Below are 18,271 nucleotides of genomic sequence, written 5' to 3'. Positions count from 1 at the left end.
GCATCATGACTTTTCCAACAATCCAATAAATACTTTTCAGACAAAAGTTAAGAGTTTGATTTAGCAAAACTGTACTGCAGGCAAAGGAATGTCTCAGGCAACAGGAAAATGATACCTGGTGATAGAAAGTAATGAAGAGTATTAGAAAAAGCATGTATCAGGGGTTTGGGAAAATTTCTCCAGTCTGAGGGATTTGGAAAATCAGTATACTGATAAAAACTTGAAAAGTCGTGTGGCCTAACTCGTTGCCTACAGATAAATTAAAACCACCTGGGAGAAAATTGGTGGATATTCATATGATTGTACATGTTTTCAGTTAGTATTTAGCTTTTATTTTTCTGCAGAATTCTTCTGTTTGTGTCCTATACCATCATATGACTTTTTTTATGTATAGAAAATACTGAGGCTCATTAATTTTTCTATAAAACTCCTTTTTCATTTTTAGGTGTAGAAATTTATCTCTTCATATACTTCATGATTGACTTCGCAATTTCTAAAAGATAGCCCCTGCTATCTTTTAGAAATTTGATTATTAATCAAAATTCAATTTCACAATTTAGATCCCAGTACCTTTAGTTAAATTATAGCCAAAGTCCTCAAATATATTTTGAGGAGAAATATAAAATGTATGCTTCTCTTCTGAGTCGTCATACAAATTACTTCCATTGTTAAGATACTATACAATTATTTTTAGCTACGTCACTAAATTCTTTTTTATTTTTGATTTATTTATTATTTGAGTGGGAGAGGTTTTTGCTATAGGGTGCTTGCGCTCGTCAGAAAGAGAGAGACAGATAGAAAGTGAGAAATCACCCCCCACCCCAGGTTGGGGATAGCCATGCCACAATCCCTTCTTCTCCATTCTCCTCTTGGGATCTTGGGCATGCACACACATGTGCCTGGCGTGAGTTTAAGCCACCGGGTCTGGGACTCGAATCACAGTCGGCTACATGGGAGTCCAGCAGCATAGCCATTATGCCAACTGCTAGTCCTTATGCCATTAAATTCTTACTTAAGTTTTCATAATCTTTTTTTTTTTTTTTTTTTTTTTTTGCTTTTGCTTTGTTTTTGTTTTTGTTTTATGCCATAGGACTTGTGCACTCATTGGACAGAGACAGACAGAAAGTAAGAAAGCACTTCCCAAGCAGGATGGCCATAACATGATTCCTTCTCTTCTATTCTCCTCCTGGGATTTTTGGTGGGCATGTACATTTGCTTAGCATGGTTTTCAAGCCCCCAGGTGTGGGAGGACTTAAACTGTGGTCAGCCATGTGGGAATCCAGTGCCTTAACCACCTTCTGGCCCTCTGAGTTTTTTCCTCCAAAAAGTTTAAAGATTAATGCCTTAAATACTTAGCACAGAGAAAGCCTGTGAAAAATAATTTTAGGTTATTCGAATGACCTCAGCCGACCTCAAAAGGTGAATATTGGTCTCACTATGCTTTGTTTTCTTTTTTGTTTTTATGGTATTATTCATTAATTTCTTTTGCTAGAAATAACTGTTCCCTTTCCTTCATTTACATGATTCTTAACTCCACTGGAATACAGTAATCATTGGAGTGACTATTTATACAAAATCTTCCAAAAGTTCATAGAAAGTCTGTATTATTTAGAAAAATGGCTGGGACCAGCAGATGGCGTAATGATTACCTCTCTGGACTCCCACAGTTTGAGTCCTGGACCGGGCAGTTTAAAAAATTCACACTGGGTGTATGTGTATACATGCCAAAAATCCCAAGAGAAGAATAGAGAAGGGATTCGTGGCTTGGCCATTCCCCTGGGAAGGGGGGCCGGGAGGGTGGTGATTCATCACTTTCTGTCTCTCTGTTACTGTTTCTGTTTCTCCAGCAAGCACATGTACCATATAGTAAAAATCTCTGTATTAAAAAAATAAAGAGATGAAAAATGGTGCCTGGATTTCAGGGTTTTTTGGCACCAGTATTCATACTTCAATTCTATATTTTCACAAACTTTTTGAAGCACCCCTATATTCTAGTACTGCATAACACAAGATATTTGAAGTCATACAAGAAATATGTTACAAATGCAAATGTTAATTATTTTGCGTTAAAGTAGATTTTTTTGTTTGGGGTAGATTTTTGCCATAAGTGTGTGCATTCGCCAGAGAGAAACAGTGAGAGGGAAAGTGAGACACCATTCCCCAGGGGAGATGGCATGTCATAGCCCTTCCTCTTTTGGGCATACATGTTGAGAGGGAAAGTGAGACACCATTCCCCAGGGAAGATGGCCATGTCATAGCCCTTTCTCTTTTGGGCATACATGCACATATACCCAATATGATTTTCAAGCCGCTGGTTCTGGAACTAGAACCACAGTCAACCCCATCAGAGTCCAGCACTTTAACCACTATGCCACCTGTTGTGCCCTAAAGTAGACCTTTTTTTTTTTTTTTTTTTTTTTAATGAAATATGTTTCTTAAGGAAAAATATTTTAAGAGTTATTATGACTATACTAGATTAGAACAGAAACAGCTGCAATTAAATAAGATAATGAGCTAGAAGAAAACTGAAAACCACAACTGTAGAATATGGAAGTATGCATGACTACAAATTTTAGACAAAGGTTGAAATTCTGACACTATGAAACCCTTTAGCATAATGAGCCATAAAACTATTAAAAGTAATTGGATCCTGGGACCAACAGGTATTATGATGGTTGGAGTGCTGGACTCCCACATGGGCAGCCATGGTTCAAGTCTCAGACCTGGAGGCTTGCTTTCTCACTTTCCTTCTCTCATTTCTCACTACTCTCTCTCTGTCTGGTGAGCACATGCCTTATAGCAAATGAAGAAATAACAAAATTAAATAATTATTTTTAAAAAAACCTAATTGGATCTTTTCTTAAGGACAAGTCCCAAATATAGTATGTCAGTATTAAATTTGTCTTACAAAAATAGTATGTTAATCTAGAGAGGAAAACTGGAACACAAAGTAGACATTTTAATATGACAAAATGTTGAAGTTTGAAACTTAAAGATTTTTGACTGTCTCACATAAACCCTGCTCTATTCATTGTAATAATAGGATCACAGCTTTGCTCTAATGTTTGGTGAAGAGTGATAAAAACAAATTTTTATGACTTTGCTCCACCAACCTTTTTTTCTTAGGTCTTTAGTGGCTTTGTCATTAATATTGTCTATGCTCCTCTTCAAACCTGCTCCAATTTATATTCTGGATGAGGTAGACGCAGCCTTAGATCTTTCTCATACCCAGAATATTGGACAGATGCTACGTACTCACTTCACACATTCTCAGGTAAGAATCAGAAACACATGTCTTATTTGTAGTTTAAAAACTTTTCTTCTACAAGTATTCTTTAGTAGCAATCAATAAGATGTTTAGAATTTAATAATACTAAAACATTGTTTATCTTTTTAAACTTGTTCAACTGAATATAGAAGAAAAAAAGGATTTAGTCTTCTTTTTAAAGAGTCAGGCATTAAAATTATTTGTAGCATAAGGGAAAATACTATTTAGTCATAGTTTAGATTAATTGAGGGTTGATAGAGTTGTTTTCTCCAATAGCTGCAAGAGATATGAAGGGATAATATACCCCAAGTATTGGAAAGTCATCTGACATTTGATAAGGGAACTTTAATTCTTCTTGGCCAAAAAGGAGAGAAAAGCCTCTTGAAGCTAAGAGCAGTTTGGGTTGTTTCGTACTATTGATATAAGAACTGGGGCTTTCAAACACGGTTGTATAAATGATGATATTGTGTAACTATGGGGGCTTCATTCATAATTTTCATAGCTTACATATTTATTATGGCAGTTTTTTGGGCAGATAACATTGAAATGGTGCCTTTTCTTAATTATATAAAATTTCCATATGGACTGTTTCCATATAGTAGTGCTATAGGAATTTGAAACCTTCTCTGACATTAAAGTATCACATTACAAGGAAAAATATTTTACTAGAATGGTTAGAGCTAGCAACTAAACAGTGGATGCCAGCTATAAAAGATAACAGAAAACATTCAACAATCAGGTAATAGCACACTTGGGTAATAAAACACTCAAGATTCTAAAACTGAATATGGGAAGCTCATTTAGGTGCCTAGTATAAATGTGTGTTACTTGTTTTTGAGGTTGTACATTTGTTTGAGTTATGTTTTTGAGAGAAAACAAAATCAAATTATTTTCAAATAATTCTTAAGGCCAATATAAAGGAGTTCTTTGTTTTTGTTTTTAACCGATATTCTTTAAGAATATTATAATAAGTGTTTTTTTTTTCTTTTCCCTTAAGTTCATTGTGGTATCCCTAAAAGAAGGTATGTTCAACAATGCAAATGTTCTTTTCAAAACCAAGTTTGTGGATGGTGTTTCTACAGTAGCCAGATTTACTCAGTGTCAAAATGGAAAGATTCCAAAGGAAACAAAATCCAAGGCAAAAGGACCCAAATGAACACATGTGGAAGGATGTTAAAGTACAGATTTACTCCATCTTGACCTGTTTTTTAAACAAACTTTTAAGAACTTGAAGTTCAATTTGTTTATATAAAAATTTAATCTCATTTTGTTACTTAATCTATATTTTCTCTTTATATAATCACTTACAAACAGCATAGACTCATTATCTTTTAATTAATTAGTTTAACTATGGTCCAATTACTGTGGTTGTGATTTTATGTATATCATCAAATATTTTTTCTTATCTTTTATATATTGGGGAGCCTGAGATATGTGGTTGATAGGAAATTCTGTATGTAAGAGCAAAAATATAAAAAAATAGAAACTAAATTATAGGATAAATATAACTATGGTCAGCTTTTAATTAGTTTTATTCCTAAGGCCATATTAATGTGTTTTCTATTGCTAATAAAGGCATTTAGTAGGGAGGAATGATAAAGCAAGTAACCAAACCAACAGAGAATGCAAAGGAAGATATTGTGCATATGCTGAGTAAGGCTGGGTCAGCAACTCACAATGCCAAATCTCTGACTGAAATGGGAAAAGGACCTTGAAGGATTTCTCATAATAATGTTTGAGTATCATGTTTCTATTTGCCTAGTAATTGGTCTCTGTAACCTTAAGTCTTTAGGTTTTTAAGATTTATGAGCATTTTAATAGATGTTTAGAAGGAGGTTTGTTGCATACTACTCTCTCCCTAAGTTTATCTGAAGTCTCCAAATATGTTCAAAGATTTTTTTCATAATCCAATCAGTAATAATGTCTTGGTAGATAATGTTTTGGTAGATAAGAATATAGGAACTAGCAGACCCAATCAAATTTATCTTTTTTCTTCAGTCTGATAAATATATACATCAACCTATTCTGCCAAAATAACTCAAAAGTTTGGTGATTCCAATTTTCAGTGTTTTCTGCTTTCCAGTGTAAAGGACTAAAATTTCTTTAGAACTACAAAGATGCAGCTCACAAACACCTTAAGGTACTATCTATAGTATTTCTAGGTACATCACCAAAACAATATCTCTAAGCTCTGAATCCTAAAAGCTTCAGTGTGGTCTAAACTGATCTTGGATGTGTTATATTGGCCTCGCATCCCTTCTTGATATTTGAGTCTTCCTTCCTTGGTGTTGTTATAATCCTTTCCCTGATAAATGCTCACATTTTCTGGTATAGGTTTGAAATTTTTCATCCTTCATTTTCATTATATATCTGAGATGTCAGGGAAAATGAAGTAATTGATACGATGGGACACATTGGAAAGGATCGAATCTGAAATTAGTTCTGTATTGTGGGAGGGAGGAAGATAAAGCTATAAATGCTGAATTGTCGAAAGTCCAGAATCATAGGTAACATATACAAAGTTTTTCGTTTGCTTTCAGCTCTATTGCAAACTATTTGCCAAAATAGATACATCATTCTATACACCAATAAAGAATAGTATACCAGTCTGACCACAAACTAGTCAGTACTGGCTGCTAATTTTAATATTTCTGATTTAATATTTATAAAATGGTATCTCATTGCTATTGTAGCTAGCATTTTAACAATAACTTGTGGGGTTGAATATTTTGCCATATGTACTAATTTCCTTTCCTCTGCTGCAAATGTGCTGCTTGTGTGTTTTCCCAATTTTTGTCTTCTCTGTAATTTTGCTCTTGTATGAAAATTCTGAAATATATATGAAGTTTTTGCTAGCAGTGTTGTTTTTCTTTGATTAGAAGAAAGACATTAAGTGGATTAAGGATATTTATTTCATGCATCTTCATTAAGATGAATTAACTAATACTTATCAAGCTCTTTCCATACATCAGACACAATACCTATTTGTACCCATTTTCATATTTCATCTTTATAGTAGCCCAGTGAAGTATATTATTTTTGTCATCATAAAATTGAGGAAATTAAATTGAGGAGAACAGTTAAAAAACTTTCCCATGTAGATAATGTATGGTATTAGTGAGTGGCGGAGCTGAGATACAGAGGTTGGCAGTTGGTCTCTAGAGCCTATGATGTATTAACCTCTTTGATAGCTTGAACATTTGCCTTTATCATACAAAATAGGAAATATACCCATATGAGCAGTACATACAACATGTGAATATTATCTTTAAGTAGAACATGAGATGTTTGAAGAGCAGATGCCTTGTTGTTGTTTTGGTACATCAGGTAAATTAACAGCCAGTGTGAAAGCAAAGACTTGAAAATCCCACTTCCCTTTGGAGTAGTAATCAGTCTAGCAGATTAATATTTCCAAAGATCAAATGTAGGTTCTGGGCAAAATACCAAAAACCACTACCTGAAAGCTCTGGAAATTGAAGAAAGCAGGAAGATTTTGGACTAGAGATGAAATTTGGAGGAAGAGACAGGCAAAAGCTAAGTTTGATGTTTTTGATCTGTGACTTAAGTGCTAGCTATAGTCATGACGCTATTCGTGGGACAGCTAAAAGCTGCATTAGAAAGCCTGCTATCTTTCAGGCCTAGAGATCTAGGATGGATGCAGGGATTACCACAGCTTCCAGAAAGTGAGGGGAAAATCTCAGAAAGAAAAGCTAGAGAAGGTGGGGGCCCCCAAATTTGGCAGACAAACTCATCCTAGTTGGCTCCTGAACTATGCAAATAAGGTTCATATCAAAGAGAGAGCTGGACACTTTTAAAATAGTAAAGACTGATTTTTAATCAGTAATATAAGGGGTCTTCAAACAGCTTATGGAAAAATTGAGTTAAAGTACAAGTTATGGGACCAGCAGTTAGCATAATGGCTATGTCACTGGATTCCCACATAGTCGACTGTGGTTCATGTCCCAAACCCGGTGACTTAAAATGTCAGGTGCATGTGCGTGCGTGCCCAAGATCCCGAGAGGAGAATGAAGGAGAAGAGATTGAGGCGTGGCCATCCCCCCGGGGAGTGATTTCTCTCTTTCTGTCTCTCTCTCTGTCTCTGTCTGGCGAGTGCATGCACCCTATAGCAAAAACCTCTAAAAAAAAAATACAAATTTATGATAGGCCAGCCAGTGGCCCAGTGGTTAAGATGGCTGGATCCCACATGGCCAACTGCATAATTTGAGTCCTGGACCTGGTGGCTTCAGAAATACCAGGCATGTGTGCCCAAAATCCTGAAAGGAGAGAGCAGTGGAGGAGAAGACATTCAGCATGACCATCCCCCATGGGGAGTGCTTTCTCTCTGATAGCATACACACACTCTGGCCTTTTTTTTTTTTTTGTTAAGTGAGTTTATTTTGATGCAAAAATACTTAAAATCCATGCATAGGTTTTTCATAAGAATTTTTCCCTGAGCTTTTTGAAGACCCCTTGAATACCATTGCAGTGAGCAGGATCCAGTGTGAACTGTACTTAGCTGGTTTGTATAGAGGTGTTTTAAATAGAGGATGATGTAATAGGGAAGAGTAAGTGAGGGTTTAGTTGAGTCAGAGAGGTAAATTACCAAGAAAACTACAAGTTGCAGGAGTGTTGATCCATCTGCATGATACTCATTTAGGTTTAACTGGTTCTTATCCCCAAGCTGGGCTCTTACCATCCAGAGAGACTACGATACTTCTTTTTGAAGTGTTGGCTTGAACAAATAGTAAATTTCTTGGTAGCCATGAGTTTTCATAAGCAGGCACTTTAGAGGGGGTAGGGTCATCCTGTGGAATGGATGTGGCCTTGACCTGTTAGAAACTATGCTGGTAGTATTTTCTTCAAATCATTACAAGTGGAGGTTTAGGCCTAGTAGGTTTAAGCTGGGATTTGGTCAGAGCAATCTGTCAAAAAAATTGCAGTTTAGCTTAATTGAACTAATTGTGATTTAAACTGTGCCCACAGGACAGTTATCCTGGTGGCCTTAGAACAATTAAGTTCTAAGCACTGTAGAATGAGCTGGGAACGGAACACCCTGAAATAGGAGCAGGACTGGTGGAACAGCTGGGGTTCTGTTACAGTACCCCCAAAACAGGATGTCCTTTGATGCTTTTGTCTAGCATGTCTGTGTCCCTAAGTATAATATAACTCAGGGCAGCCTGCTTTCCAGGGTCCTTCAGTTGTAGTGCAAGTAGGGCACACTCAGTACTTTCCTGAGCTTGTTAAGACTGGCTTGTCAGAATTCTAGGTACTTGGGAACCAGCAGTTAGCGTAATGACTGTGTCGTTGGACTCCCACGTAGTCGACCGCGGTTCGCGTCCTGGACCCAGTGGCTTAAAACTCACGCCGGGCGCGTGTGCATGCATGCCCATGATCCCGAGAGGAGAACGGAGGAGAAGGGATTGCGGCGTGACCATCCCCCCCAGGGGGTGATTTCTCGCTTTTTGTCTCTATGTCTCTGTCTGGCGAGCGCACGTGCCCTATAGCGAAAACCTCTCAAAAAAATAATAATAATAATTCTAGGTACTTATTTCTTGCTGCCTGTCTAAATAATAAATTGCTTTCATGTAACTTGTGAGTGTGTTCTGTCTCACCGGACTCAGATGAGTTAGTAACCAGGGGGCACGGTGATTCTGCTTCTTAAATTGGCAAAGCTAGCACATTTAGGCTGACAGAGCCATGACTTAATATTGATGAAGTGAGAGAAACAATACCCCAGTACCAAGTGCTGGCTGGAGACATTTGAGTACACCTACAGCTGGATGTTTCATGGGGAAGAAAGATAATGACACAGGTCTCCCCCCTTGTCGGTGTTATAAAATTGGCTGAATGGATTGTGCAGAGAGAAAGGGTGGAAACAAACACGGTGTACACTCCCTTAGTTGCTCGCTTGTAATTCTCATTTCCAGGGCTAGAGAACTTGGGAAGTGGGTACTCAGATGGACCCCAAGGCAGGGGAGGAGAAAGAAGTACTTATTCTTGAAGCACCAGAGAGGAAACCAATATTTGCAACTTGGGCCTTCACAAAAAGGGAAACATTATCTAAAGGACTTAATATGGAGAAAAGCCAGGCAAGTCTGCAGCCTAATTGGTGTGTCTGGTAAAGTGACACTGCAGATCCAAATGTCTGGCTGAAAGGCACAGTAAGGATTGGGATTAGGGTCTCTGGTCCCACCAAAGGACAGCATATTTCTACAATCCCTTCTCCATTTTCCTCTCTGGATTTTGGTCACACACAGACAAGCCCAGTGTGATTTTCAAGCCAGCAGGTCTGGAACTCAAACCATGCAGTTGGCCATGTGGGATCCAGTGCCTTAACAACCACACCACCTGCTGGCCCCTCCAGTGGTTTTTCAACAGAAGCAGTACTACAAAGTGGACAACAAGATATTACGTTATTAGTTCAAAACCTGTTAACAGGTATAAATGTTACAAACAACCCTGTCACTGTACCAGCTTACTGCCGCTGATCAAATGGCCTTCAGAGCCTTTCGAGACTAATGACGGACTGAACAGGATGAATGCCAAAGACACTTAGGAAGGACACCAAAGAATTATCCCAAGTACTTGCGAGGGAAAACTGTTGATTGTAGGAGCTTCCACTAAAAACAGGGCCCAACAGCTGGTAGGCCTCCTAGGGCATTGGAGACGGCATGTATGCCTCATGAGTTTTCTTTTGGCTCCGTTAATCAAAGTGACCAAATCTAACTTTGAACAAGATTCTTTGTAGTAGCAGGTGTTGGAATTCATTCAACAGGCCATGACTTAGATACTGCTTTTAAAACTTTGGTGCCTGGGGACTAGCAGATGGTATAATAGTTATGTCACTGGACTCCCACATAGTAGACTGTGGTTCAAGTCCTGGACCCGGCAGCTTAAAATTCACGCCAGGCTCGCGTGCATGCATGCCCAAAATCCCAAGAGGAGAATGGAAGAGAAGGTACTGGCGTGGCCATCCTCCCCAAGGGGGGGGACGGGGAGGGGATTGATTTCTCGCTTTCTGTCTCTATGTCTCTCTCTCTCTCTGTCTCTCTGGTAAGTGCATGCCCCCTATAGCAAAAATCTCTACAAAAAAAAAAAAAAATTTCAATGCCTGATAGTTCAATAGGAAGCCATAGATCATTTGTGTTGATAGGAATGTGTGATGATAGAAAACAGCCATACTGATTTTTGACAGATTAGTTGCCTGAGGAAACCACCAGATAAATTCCTTTTGAATGCTAACCTTTTGCTTGCTATTGCACACTGAGGGATACAGACCCTTAAAGCTGGAGCACCACAGTGACAACCCTAACTGTTCTTACTTGGGTGCTTACAAAGCTTACTAATGAAATCTAATAGCCTCAACAAAACTCAGTTATCAAACAGAAATGGTACATTCCAGATAAACCCAGCTGGGACCCCAAGGGGCCAGAAGGCTTCATAAACAAATGGCTAACTTGCCAGAAGGAACCAAGTGATTCAAAGTAGATGCTCTGTCTCCCTTGGTTTCCTGGGTCCTGAGATTGGACACTTGACTGCCTGTGATTGGTATAGTTTACTAGTGGCTCTGTGAAACTAAAAGAAGACCAGGTCCTCTGGGCTGTAACTGCCATCTTTGGGCTGAGACTATGGATGTTCCATCCAGTGGGCCAAATTACATGCAGTGGTTATGGCCAGGCAGGCTTCCCCACACCATACGTGCCACATTTTCCCTGATTCATGGCTCGCTGACAGTAGCCTAGCTATCGGGTCAGAAGTGAAGTGAGTGACTGGACTCTTAAAGGACCCCCCTACATGGAGACAAGGACTATAGCAGAAGCTTGCTATTTGTCCCCTGGAAGGGACAAATATGTCACCTGTGGTTGCTGGGACTACTTACGTAGCTACTCCTGAGAGGAACTTCAGCTGTGTTTTTGGATACCCCATAGCACTTTACTCTGACCAACGAATATCCCTTACTGCCCATGAAATTTGAAAATGAGCAAAAGGAATACAATGGAGTTTCCATGAACCCTGTCATCTGCAGGCCATCGGAGCCATTGTACAATACAACAGCTGACCCAGAAAACAACTGAAGAAAAGATATCAAGATGACGTGCTGGTGGGTGGTGCTGCCTTCTCTAAATAGGGCAGTACCTGAATGCTACACCGAACACTACACTGCAGTGCAAGGGAACCATTGCACTGCAACACAGGATGAGGACAGCTTGGTAGGATAGAGGTGGACCAGGTGACTGCCTTGTTAGACTGTGTCTGGGAAATTCCAATCTCAGTGTTTACAACCACTCGTAACTAATTCTCACATGGGTGATTTGTGGTACAGGCTGCCATGGTACCCTAGACAGGATGCTCTAATCCGCAGGCAATGCCTACCACACACATCTCCTCACCCGGATCTCAAGGATTGGCAAGAGGACCAGGGAATATCAGTCATATTATGGTGCTGTGATCACTCTAGTAGCACTAGAGATATCTAGATCATTCCATTTGACTAGACAATGTTATCAGATAGTCCAAGGTACTCAGAGTGTGACCTACTTTCCTGGACTGGACAAGCTGAAAGTCTGGATCAAGCAGCAAGGGTGACAGAGCCTGCAGAGATGTATTAATAGTAGTCTCAGAATAACGTCAGACAGACTGGATCTAACTCAGCCTAACCTCTATCTCATAGATAGTAATACCTGAGAGAGATCTGGATGGGTGGGGAGTTGGGCTATAATCTGTCAATATGTCTTCTACACAAAGATGTGGCAGCAGAGGCCTGGAAGCATAACACGGCCGTTATGTTCTTCCAGGCTCTGGGCACTGCTGGTGACTTGAAGTTTGATCTGTTATCCTGGACCTCATTCTGTCAGAGACCACAGCAACCATGGGTACTTCAATGGCAAACTGCACCAGCATTTACAGTGCCACAGTATGCACTAACTGACCTACATCCCTGGCTTACCTCGAGTGAATTTGGCACCCACAGCAGGGAGCTGAAGGTGGCCTGTTTTAATTTAATGAGCTCTGGAAAAGTGCCAGAAACACAAGTGACAAAACCTTGGCAGGTCGATACTTTTATACACCACACTTACTATTACATGGGCCAGAATGACCCATCAGTGAGACAACAAAAACAAAGACAGCACTGTTGTTAGCCCTCTGCTTAGGGACTTCATGAATATGAAGAATGTATGGGAGAAGAACCTAGCTAATGCAGCTATGCCACTGGTGAACACCTCCATAAGTATGGGAATGCGAGACCCTGACTTCACCACCAAGCAGTGGAGCAAGGAAGGTATACTGTGTGTTCCTGATGGCTGCGTCTTTTGCATGGGAGGTCCATATGTGACCCAGTCACTAAAGGAGCCATATTATGCTTGGAGAACTACCAGATAGCGGGATCCTATACAACAGATGTTCTGGGAATGCCCTGGATCTCACCCTTGGGACTGAGGAACTCCATTGAGCCACATCCTAAAGCTGTATTCCAGGGTGAGACTGACACTGAATTTATGTCCTTTACAAGATCTTTGGTACCATATGTAGGAATCAGTCCTCGTCATAAAATCATAGGAAACCTGTCCCTAACTATGGCAGATTCTGCTTCTTCCCCTCCCACTGCCTTAGCCCAGCAGACATCCCTCAGCTCCCTCAGGAAGGTTATTTTAGACAACAGAACTGCTCTCCACTCTCTTTTAGCCTACCCAGGACTGTACACAATTGCTAACACTTTCTGCTGCACTTGGATGAACACTTCCAGTACTGTTGAGAAACAAATGGGAAGGACCTGGAAGCAGACCTATTTGCTACAGACACGAGTCAACAGAATGATCATTTGACCTCTTTAGCAATTTTGCACCTGGATCACTGGGATTCTGGGTCAAGTCAATGCTCGAGAAGGCCTCATCATCCTGCTCTGGTGTGGCCCCCCTGGGCCTAAGTGGAATATATCCTGGCCATGGCTCAATGATGTTGCACTGACATTTTGTCAGTTAAGGTACTCCATCAATCTGAGGGACAGACCTCTGGATCCAGAGAAGTCAGCAGACATATGAAAAGACTAACATTGCTTAGGAGGATATCTGGGTTGTGGAGAGACTGCAAGACATTTCTCCAGGGGCTTTGAACAGATTTGTATTCGGTTCCTCGTCACCACCACCCCTTTTATTTTCTTACACTTTTTAAGAATAACTGTAGAATGTACTGAGAATGCAACATCCTGAGATAGGGAGGGACTGGCCAGAACAGCCCAGGCTGTGTTCCATTCTTCCTGGAATAGGATATTCAACACTTTATCTCAGTTCCTGGGCACAAAACCCAGGGCAGGCTGCTTTCCAGGGTCCCTCGGCTATAGTGCAAGTAGGGCACACACACTAGAGACTCCTGCCCTAGGCAACTTTCCTGAGCTTTTAGGTACCGACGTGCCCAAATCCTACACTTCTGTTGTCTCTTTCTGCCTTGCTGTAAGTAATAAAGCACTGTTAGGTAACTTGTGAGTGTGTTCTTTCTTACCACACTCAAATTGGTAACCAGTGCACAGTGAACCTCAAGTGAGACCGTTTGCAGTTAGGTCTGTTCATGTTAATTCCAACTTCCAGGATTTAAATGGAAAGATCACACCACAGTAACACTGCAAATTCAATAGAGAGATATTAATTACATGAGTCTGAACTATAGAATTTTTTTTCACTTTTTATTTATTTATTTACATTCATTCGCTGTACATCATTATAGCATACAAAATGAGATTTTTCCATTCAGAATACACTGTATATTGGCTCAATCAAGCACATCAACATATGTGTTATTGTCAACAAATAATTTTCCATATCTTGTTTCCTGTGTATTTTGCCTTTTTTCCCATCCTTGATTCCCTATCTCACCCTCTGCCATCTCCCACCCTCCTCCCATACTGTGTCGGGTATCTATTGTTGCTTTCTATGCCTTCCCCATTTTATTGTTTCACTAAATATCTTAATAAATCTGAATATTTTCACTAGCAAGCACAGCTGGTATATACATATCCATGAACACAAGTCTGACTTTAGGCATAAGCCTCAGTGAATAGAATGAACATACTATAACTATAGAACTTTTTGACTTTACATGAAAACATTACTAATTTTCTTTGATGCTTTGATTTCCATATTTAAGGATTTTTATCTTCCTTTGAACTGTTGATTGGTTTCATCTACCTACTATTTGAACTGAATCCTAACCTTTGTTCTGGCTTTAGGTATCAAGCAAATTTCTCAGCATTTTCAAAAAAAATTTTTTGAGAGGTTTTTGCTGTAGGGCACATGCGCTTGCCAGAAAGAGAGAGACAAAAACAGAAAGTGAGAAATCACCCTCCAGGGGGGATAGCCACACTGCAATCCCTTCTCCTCCATTCACCTCTCAGGATCTTGGGCTCGCACGCACATGCACCCGGAGTGAGTTTAAGCCACCGGGTCCGGGACTCATACCACGGTCAACTACTTGGGAGTCCAGTGACATAGCCATTACGCCAACAGTTGGTCCCGAGCATTTTTTAAAATTTTGATCTATTAAAACTAGGATTTTTTAATTAAAAGAATGCATTAAAAATATATGTTAATACCTGTTTAACTACTGCAGTTAGCTATATAGCCCCAGCAAGGTGCTGCTTTATAGTATGTTCACTTTACTCACTGAGGTTTACGCCTAAAGTCAGACATATATTCATAGATATGTATATATCGGCTGTGTTACCTATTGAAAGTTTTTAAATTAATTAAGATCTTTAGTGAATCAATAAAATGTGGGAAAAAAAAGTATGGAAAACAACTGTAGATACCAGAGACTGTGGATAAGGTGTGGGGGGTGGGAGGGATTTGGCAGAAGGTGAGAGGTAGGGAATCAAGTAGGAAAAAAAATAGCAAAATACATAAGAAACAAGATATAGAAACGTATTTGTTGATGATAAAACATATGGTAATATCCTTAACTGAACCAGTATGAAATGTATTCTGGGTGGAAAATCTCATTTTGTATGCTGTATCGATATACAATGAATGAGTGTGAATAAATTGATTAAAATTTAAAAATTACAAGGTCAACATTCATCATGTTTGTATAGCAGAATAGAGTCCACAACATAATATATGACACAGTAGTGGACAGTAGAAGGTGGGTGGGAGGGGCTCAGGGAAAGAACACTTAACAGATATAAGAATGTAAAGTTCTCTGTAGAAAATTATGTATGTAGTAATGTAATGTCCTTGGTTTGATTGTCACATACTGCATACACACTTCAAGAAACCATATTGTGTACTATAGAGGTGTACAATAATGGAAAGTAAGAATTTTTAAATAAATTAATTAAATGTCCCAGGAACTATTGATGAATATATTCTTTAGATAATCATGATGTTTCAGTTATCAGACAAAAAATGTAAAGCAACAGTTATATCTACTCAATGAGGTAAATGTGAATTAGCAGTTTTTTAAATTTTGTTAAGGTATAATCAACAAATGAAAATTGTATATATTTGCAGAGTATAATGTGCTCTTGATATTCATATACATTATGAAATGATTACCAAACAAACTAATTAACATATCCACCACTTTAAAAAGTTGCTGTGTTTTGTGTGTGTGTGATAAGAACATGTAAAATTGGGACCAGTAGATGGCATAATGGTTACATCACTGGACTCCCATGTAGTCGACCATGGTTTGAGTCCCAGATCTGGCAGCTTATATTCACACCAGGTGCGTGTGCATGTGTGCCCAAGATCCTGAGAGGAGAAGGGATTGCAGCATGGCCATTCCCCCCTGGTGGGGGGGGGGAGGGGGAAGTCTCACTTTCTGTCTCTCTGTCTCTATCTCTCTGATGAGCACATGCGCACCCTATAGCAAAAATTTCTCTAAAAGAGCATGTAAGATCTATTCTGTTAGCAAATTTCAAGTATATAATAATTATTAATTGTGGTTACCATTCTGCCTGGGAGATCTCAAGAACCTATTCCTCATTGCAAAACTGATACTTTGTATCCTTTGATAAGTAGCTCCCAGTTTCCTGCAACTTAGCTCTTGGAAACAACCATTCTGCTGTCTGATTTTATTGATTAGACTCTTTTGGATTCCACATATGAGTGAGATTGCAGAGGAACTGTCATTTTGCACCTCATTCTTTTCACTTAGACTTAGGTTCTTTAAATTCGTACATGAAACAAAGGACAGAATTTCCTTCACTTTAAGTTTCTATAATATTTGATTAATCAGTCAATCAAAAGATAGATACCACATTTTCTTTATATATGGGTTGTCTCTACACTACCTGCTGTCCTCAATATGCTAGATTGTTGCTTTCTATATGAATTTTAGAATAATCTTCACTATATCTACAACATGGTATTGTCGGGAATTTTATAAGAATTGCATTTGACCTAAGTATTATTTTGAGGAGAATTGATACCTTTACTATGTTGATTCTGGCAATCCATAACATTGATATCTCTCCATTTATTTAGAATTTTTATCTCTTTAGCACTGTTCTATAATTTTGAGCATATACATCCTGTACATGTTTTGTTAGACTTAAACCTAAATATTTCATTTTTTGAAGTACTGTAAATAGTATCATAACCCATGTATTCATTTCCCGTATATATAAATACGATGGACTTTTGTATGTTTGCCTTCTAACTTTTGACCTTGCTGAATTTATTTATTCTAGCGGACTTTTGTATGTTTGCCTTCTAACTTTTGCCCTTGCTGAATTAATTTATTCTTTCAGGTTTTTTTGGTAGATTTTCTGAGATTTTCTACATAAACAATCATATCTTCTCCAAATAGTGATTGTTCTATTTCTTTATTTTTTATCTGTATGTTTTTATTTCTTTGTTTGCCTTATGGCACTAGCTGAACTTCCAGCATTGTGTCAAATAAAAATGGTAAGAGCCAATGTACTAGTCTTGTTTCTGAAATTAGGGAGAAAACATTTCATCTCTCACTTGTAAGTATGTTAGATATGTGTATTTGATAGCTATTCTTTATCAACTTGAGGATGTTCCCTTCAGTTTGATGATAATTTTTTTTGTATCATGCTAAATTTTGTCAATTGCTTTTTCTGCATGGATTGATATAATTATGTAACTTACTTATTAGCCTGTTAATTTCATGGATAATATTGCTTGTTTTAAAAATATTGACTCCTTGGCATAAACTCTACTTGGTCATGCTATACATAATTCTTCTTATATACTGTAGAATTCTATCTACTAATATGTTGGTCACAAATTTTTAAAGAATTATTTTATTTAACTTTATTTATTTATTTATTTATTTTTAATTTAATATGAGAGAGACAGAGTGAGAGCCAGACCGAGAGAGAGAAAGTGAGAAAACATGCCAGGTCCAGGACTCCAGCCGTGGTCAGCCATGTGGGAACCCAGCAGACTCAACCACCACAATTTTAATATAAATGTTCTCAGGGGACATTAGCCTATACTTTTCTTTGTTTTCCCTATTGTCTTTGCTTGGTTTCAGGGTAGTATTAGCTTCATGGAATTAAGCTGAGAAATGTTACTTCTTTGTTTCCTGTAAGATTGTGCAGAACTAATTTTAATTAATCTTTACATATTTGGTAGGATATTGTAAAACCATCTGGGTCTGAAGATTTGAGGATAATAAAATTATTAGTATAATTTTCTTACTACTTATAGGACCATTCAAGTAATCTATTTTACAGAAGGTAAATTGTGATAGTGTGTGCTTTTCAAGGAATTGTTTTTTTATTTGTAGAATTAGTTATCATATTTTCTTATTATCCTTTTGATGTCTGCAGCTTCTCCTGTAAGATCCCATGTTTCATTTCTGATATTGGTTGTTTCTGTTATTTCTTTTTTCATTTGTTTTCAATCTTTCCAGTTAGAAGTTTGTCGATTTTATTGCTCTTTTCAAATAAAATAAACAGCCTTTTTGTTTCATTGACTTTCCCTGTTATCTTTCTGTTTTCAGTTTGTTGATTTCTGCTCTTGGCTTATTTCCTTCCTT

General features: G+C 38.4%; 1 protein-coding gene across 1 annotated transcript in view; it reads left to right on the top strand.

Moving 5' to 3' along the window:
• SMC2 (structural maintenance of chromosomes 2) overlaps positions 1-6,126 on the top strand; it is a 66,013-nt gene extending 59,887 nt beyond the window's left edge. The window contains 2 exon segments of the mRNA XM_027774603.1: positions 3,127-3,274; positions 4,266-6,126. Of these exon segments, the coding sequence (XP_027630404.1) occupies positions 3,127-3,274; positions 4,266-4,445 (328 nt within the window). The 3' untranslated portion in view covers positions 4,446-6,126.
• The last annotated feature ends 12,145 nt before the right edge of the window (positions 6,127-18,271 follow it).

The sequence above is a fragment of the Tupaia chinensis genome, unplaced genomic scaffold, assembly GCF_000334495.1.
Source record: "Tupaia chinensis unplaced genomic scaffold, TupChi_1.0 Scaffold000460_1, whole genome shotgun sequence".
NCBI classification, from domain to species: Eukaryota; Metazoa; Chordata; class Mammalia; order Scandentia; family Tupaiidae; genus Tupaia; species Tupaia belangeri.
The sequence above is the reverse complement of the archived record's forward strand: the minus strand, read 5'-3'. Positions and strand labels throughout refer to the sequence as shown.